Genomic DNA, 6,000 nt, shown 5'->3' on the forward strand with positions numbered 1-6,000 from the left:
ATCATCTTGCTTTTTTTGTCATCTGTTTAGATTAAAGAAGCCCTAAGTTTTTACTCCAAAGAAACAATGAGTAATAAACTTTATGGCAATAAATTGATAGGTGTTTTTAGCAGAGCGATGGAAAAAAATTAAAGACGCACAAGTTATGGTGTAGATAATTGTTGGGATGTGTTTGCATTCTAAAAATATTGTATCTGTGCCCATCTGCCCTAACTTGGAAGGGCAGCCTGGACAGGGTAGATAAACAGCCATTTTTTATTCACATGCTGAATTACAGGAGTCTAGTGTGGAGTTTTAAATAATGTGCAGTACAAATACAGCACTCTTTAAAGGCAGATTATTTTTCTTTGTTAAAGGTGTTTTTAGCTTTTGAATCGGGACTCTGGAAAAATTATTACCTTCCTTATGCTTAACAGGAGCTGGTTTTTTTTCCCCATTTATCTGGAGGGAGGAAAAGACGCACAGGCAGTTTACTGAAGGGCACATTTTCCTATGGCTGACAGCTTGGTTGCATTCTGGAGTTCTTTTTCCCCCTTTTCCATTCTAGATGTCTGCTGTGAAGTATTGCTGTGGTAATGGCAGAAATTAGCTTTCTCGCACACAATGTCTTTTCCTCATATAGGAAGGAAGTTGCACGTGCCCTTTGGAATGTGTGGAATACAGGGTCATGCATCACCTTTAAGCATGTCTTCCACTTGTGATCCGAAAGTATTACGTTGTAGAGTGTTCTAGTTCCTATAAACAAAATCTCTAATCTTGCTAAATTGTGCTGCATTTATGGCATCTTCTCCAGCTCAAGTAGAATGGGAAGTAACGCTGTCCTCTCCAGCTGTTTACATTGACCTTTGTAAAATGACTTTCAAAAGAGAAACTGGAATTCAATGCGTTATTGCAGTCTGCTTCCTTAGGTACCTGCTACCTCATAAATAGACAGAAACTTGTCATTACTGCAAAATCTGTTTTATCATCATGTAGATGAGGGTGTGTCTAGCAGAGCCTGGTATCTGAGGGGTTGGCATTCAGTAGTTAGATGGAATGTCACCAGCTCTGTGCCCTTCTGTATACCACATTACACCAAAAAAGGAATCAGTCTGAAACACAACCACCACTTAATGTATATTAATTCTTTAAATAAGATATCCTGGATGTATCTTTAATTTACAGATTCACCTCTTGTCTGTAGAATCATCAGGGTTATACTAAATCTGCAGCAATTTGCTCTTCTTAAATTAAAGAAAAATCATTGCATTTAATTAAAATAAAAGCTTTTTAATTTGGACTATGTTGGCAGTTTTCTGCAGAGTGGGAACACCTGGGATTTATTGAGAGTGAACCAGCTATTCAGGCTGGCTTCCTAGAATAAATCAGTAAATGGTGGAGGGGGAGTTAATTTTAGTGGGTTAAGAGTGTAAAATTTATTCACTTGCAATTTGAGAGGTCATCATAAATCTAAGTAAAGCAGAAAGAATTTTTTTTTATAAACGAAAGGGTGTGGAGGAACAGAGGTTAGGAGTATTGTGTGTCTCTGATGCCTGAATAAGAATTTTCTGAGTGATGATCAGCTCCGCATCTGGTAGGTGGTTTCCTTATTGCCCCAAAGCAGAAACTCCTTGGCTGTATGTTTTGTAACTATTTGCTTTCAGACCGTTAATGGTATTTTGGACCAAAGTCATCAGAGTATGTTATTTTTGTTCAGGATTTATGAAATATTCTAACAGAAGTCACTTATAAAAGTGACCTCAAGAGTCGAAAAAGTAGACAATTGCTGATTTCAAAGGGGAAAAAAAAGCATGTTTCTTCATAATGTAGGTGGAATTTCCAGATTTTTATGTGTGTACAGTTGTGGGATTGTTTTTTTTTTCTTTTGGTGTCTGAGACTCAGGTTCTGTTTTTTCTTGAGAAAGAAAAATTAGTGAAAGTCATTTGTAGAGCTTGAACGAATGGAAGTTGCTTGAACCATTGTTTTGCTTTTAATACTTTAGGTGCAGGTGGTAGTGGATGAATTACATGTGAGAGGGCGAAAGACTTGTGCCGCTGCTTGAGACTACAAATGGATTTTGTATGTCTGACATACTGGTGTTGTAGAGTGTATTTTGAGAGGGAGGGTAGGAAGAAGAGGGTACGTTTAGCAAGTTTGCAGATGACACTAAACTGGTAGAAAGTGTCAGTCTGTTGGAGAGTAGGGAGGCTCTACAGAGGGGTTTGCACAGGCTGGATCTATGGATTGAGGCCAGTGGGATGAGGTTTAACAAAGCCACCTGGGACACAAAAACCCCGTGCAGTGCTACAGACTAGGAGAAGACTGGCTGGAAAGCTGCCTGGAGGAGAAAGACCTGGGGGTGTTGGTTGACAGCTGACTAAACGTGAGTCAGCAGTATGCCCAGGTGGCCAAGACGGCCAACAGCATCTTGACTTGGATCAGAAACAGAGTGGCCAGCAGGACCAGGGAAGTGATTCTCTCCCTGTACTCTACGCTGATGAGGCCGCACCTTGAATAAGGTGTTCAGTTCTAGGCCTCTCACTATAAGAAAGACATTTGAGGTTCTGCAGCCTGTCCAGAGAAGACCAACAAGCTGGTGAAGGGGCTGGAGAACAAGTCTTACAAGCAGTGGCTGAGGGAACTGGAGTTGTTTAGCGTTGAGAAAAGGAGGCTGAGGGGAGACCTTATTGCTCTCTACAACTACCTGAGAGGAGGTTGCAGAGAGGTGGGCGTTGATCTCTTCTTCCAGGTGATAGGACAAGAGGGAATGGCCTCAAGCTGTGTCAGGGGAAGTTTAGATTGGAAATTTCTTCCCAGAAAGGGTCATTGGGCAGTGGAACAGGCTGCCCAGGGAGGTGGTTGAGTCACCATCCCTGGAGGTGTTTAAAAGACTGGTAGATGAGGTGCTTGGGGACATGATTTAGTAGTAGACAGGTACAGTTGGACTTGGTGATCTCTAAGGTCTTTTCCAACCTAATGATTCTATGATCATCTGTTAATATTTAAACAGACTTTCTGTTTATATGAAAGCTCACTAGACTGAAATGCAGCTGAAAGTCCCAGAGATCTGAGCAAATCCAAAATACATAGAAAATTGTATTCCTTGTGAAGCAGAGAATGCTTTAAGTGAAAACACAGTGCACACGCATCTCTTCCTTTTGATAAATAAGCTTTGGGACCAAAGGAGACATGCCTAGTTGGAAAAAAAAAAAAAGAAATCCTCTGTAGGTTAGCTGTGAGGAAAAGGCATTTCTCACTTTGTGTTGGTAGTGGTGGCTCAGATGCAATTTTAAATATGGATAAGATTCAAGTCTTTTGTAGTAATACTAGCTCACCTGTATTTCATGTCTTTATGATACTAAGATACTTTTAGCTGTGTGATGAAAGTTGTAACTCCCTGTGTGCCCTATAGTCAAATTAATATTTGAAATCTTATATGTACACTGTGCTTCCTAATGGATCAAGGCATTGAATAAGAATAAGGCCACCTAAAGAGTTGTCTGGAAAGCTGTTCATGAAGACAACTCATTTATAGCATTCGTACTTAAGCTTGTTGGTGATTTAAAATGCCTGCACATCTTTGTTTCACAGCAAAAGTTGATCATCATCATAGGTTAGGAAAGCAGGCAGAATCTGATCAAAGAGGTTTTACTGTCAGCTAAGTCTATTCTGTCTTCTTTATAGACAACACATTAAAATCTAATTTTTGGAGAATAAATTTGGTTATTTCTCTGAGCTTAAACTGCGATAATAATTTGTGCTTGAGCATTGGGATTTTGTTGAAATTCTTATTTTTAGTACTTATCTGCCCTAATTCTGAAGTTTCTTTGGGTACAGCAGTTCGACAGAAGGAAGCCCTTTGAATTAAAAGCTAAAATTTTGTTTTGTAGAGAAAATTGAGACAGTTAAATCCCCGTTACTTTATAATGTGCTTGTCTGTGGTGTTTTCCCCCATAGCTTGCACCACGAGAAAAGGCAGCTATGAATTACAATCAGAAGCTGAAGGAGAAGTTCCAGTATCACCCAAAGATCAGACGCATAGCTCAACACCGTCACTTACCTAAGAGTATATTTTGCCAAATAAAGGAGCAACGTATCATGAGAGAAGCTCGTCGGCGGAAGTATGTCTTTCTCTTCTGGCTCTGTTTTCTCTTGATGTTAATAAAATGCATTGCTGCAGTGCTGCATCAGGAATGTTTGGGAGTGATAGAGCTACAGTGTGTAGGAGGAGCAACTCTGAGCTACTTTTAACATCTGAAAAAGTGATCGTGAACTACTGGATTGATTAACCTTTAATTAGAAGGAAAATGCAGACAAGTGCCAGTATTGGTTAGGACTGGCTGCTTCCCAAAAGTGCGGTGAAGAAATAGAAGTGAATGCCATAATGGAAGGAGCCCCAATGCTCTGTTAAGCATGACATGATGCAACATTGCAATAGAAACAAAATGGCCTGGTTTGGGATTGTGGAGGGTTTTTTTTGTTTTGTTGGTGTTTGAGGTTTTTTTTATGCCGGACTCCAAGATAAGTGTTTTTGGTCACCTGGATCATTGCCATATTGAAACTTGTAGGAACAGAAGGTGTCATACTTTGCTGTAGCCATTAAATTAACAGTAAAACCAAAAAGTGGTGGGGTTTAGTTATGTTTTGCAGCTGAAAAACTCTACAAACTTGAGCTGCAAAAACTGTTAACGTGAAAGCCAAGTAAGCTGAGCTCCCAAGAAAAGGTTGAATTTGAAATTTTTCTAAATTGGCCAATTTTACAGTTCCTTTTCAGAGAGACAGTCCATCTCAAAGGAGTAAATGCATGCCTTTAGACTAGTAAAAGCAGAGTTATTCTTAACTTTTTTTTTTAAATTAGGATATCTCCATCAGTAGCTTAAGGAGAAAGCTAGTATTTGTTATATCTTTGTTCTGACTACTGAACTTAATTTTTCTTTTTTTTGTTTCTAGGGAACTGAATCGTCGTAAGCACAGTAAACCAGGATCTGTGCCATTTGTGTCAGAGAGGAAGAAACATATTGTAGCAGTAGTGAAATAACTATTTTCCCGTGTCTGAAATGTCACAATGAAAGAAAATGTCACTATTGAATGAAGCCACTGTATAAAATTTGATGGATGTTGTTAAGGCAGCGTATGGCTCCAGAAATGTACCTTTTCTTCCTGGTATTCTCATGTCCTGATTTCTCAAATCATCTTCTTTGGCGAGTTACAAGAATGAGCCCTGAAATCTTTTATTACCATGTCTGGACACTGTGTATTGCAGTGGAGTTTGACTCTCTCCATATAAACAAATAACTTCATAACTGGTGGGGGATATCTGTAGTTCCAATCTACTCTGTGATACTATAACTATAAAAGAAGGATGAACTTGATTCAGATTTGTCAGAGGCAAAAAAACCCCTTTTTTCCACGTGGGAGTTATAAAATCAGTTGTCCTTACGCTGTTTATTTAAAAAAAAACCCTAATAAAGTAAACAAGTGACCTTAAGACAGTGGACTAGATCTTGATTATTCCAACTGACAAATATACTGCATTGCACTTGTCACGGTATGATACATTATTTTTTTGTTTCAATGGAATTTAACCAGAATGTCAGACATTTGTAAACATATTTATAGTTTTGTTCTGTCTTCTTAACTATTGTTGTATGACTTTACAAAACTTTAGACTGTTGAAGTTTCTAATATTAGTATTGACATTGTTGATTAAATGTCTATTATCTGTGTTTTATTTAAAACTTCTAAAATCTGGATGAAAGATAACACAGATTCCTCCGTGAAACCCAGAAACTTCTCTAGGTAAGATTTGTAATAAGCCTTCTATTTTAAGTTTCTATAAAAAGTAAAAGCTTTGCATTTCACAAGACACGTGTAGCCTGAAGTTCTTTTACTATTTGCCTGGAAAATGCTGCACTTCTCTTCCAGTGGGTTAGACTTAGCTTCTTACTGAAGGTACTGAGGTGGTCAGAAAACTATGCTGAAATTCAATTAGGCCTTCTAGGCTGAAGGCTTCTCTTGCA

The 6,000-nt window shown here is 38.6% G+C and overlaps 1 protein-coding gene across 1 annotated transcript in view; it reads left to right on the forward strand.

Moving 5' to 3' along the window:
• Positions 1-5,470, forward strand: part of DCAF13 (DDB1 and CUL4 associated factor 13) — a 30,303-nt gene extending 24,833 nt beyond the window's left edge. Inside the window, exons 10-11 of the mRNA XM_069854530.1 lie at positions 3,938-4,101; positions 4,931-5,470. Of these exons, the coding sequence (XP_069710631.1) occupies positions 3,938-4,101; positions 4,931-5,018 (252 nt within the window). The 3' untranslated portion in view covers positions 5,019-5,470. The remainder of the gene's footprint in view (positions 1-3,937; positions 4,102-4,930) is intronic.
• Positions 5,471-6,000: the final 530 nt, after the last annotated feature.

The sequence above is a fragment of the Phaenicophaeus curvirostris genome, chromosome 3 (assembly GCF_032191515.1).
Source record: "Phaenicophaeus curvirostris isolate KB17595 chromosome 3, BPBGC_Pcur_1.0, whole genome shotgun sequence".
Classification (NCBI taxonomy): domain Eukaryota; kingdom Metazoa; phylum Chordata; class Aves; order Cuculiformes; family Cuculidae; genus Phaenicophaeus; species Phaenicophaeus curvirostris.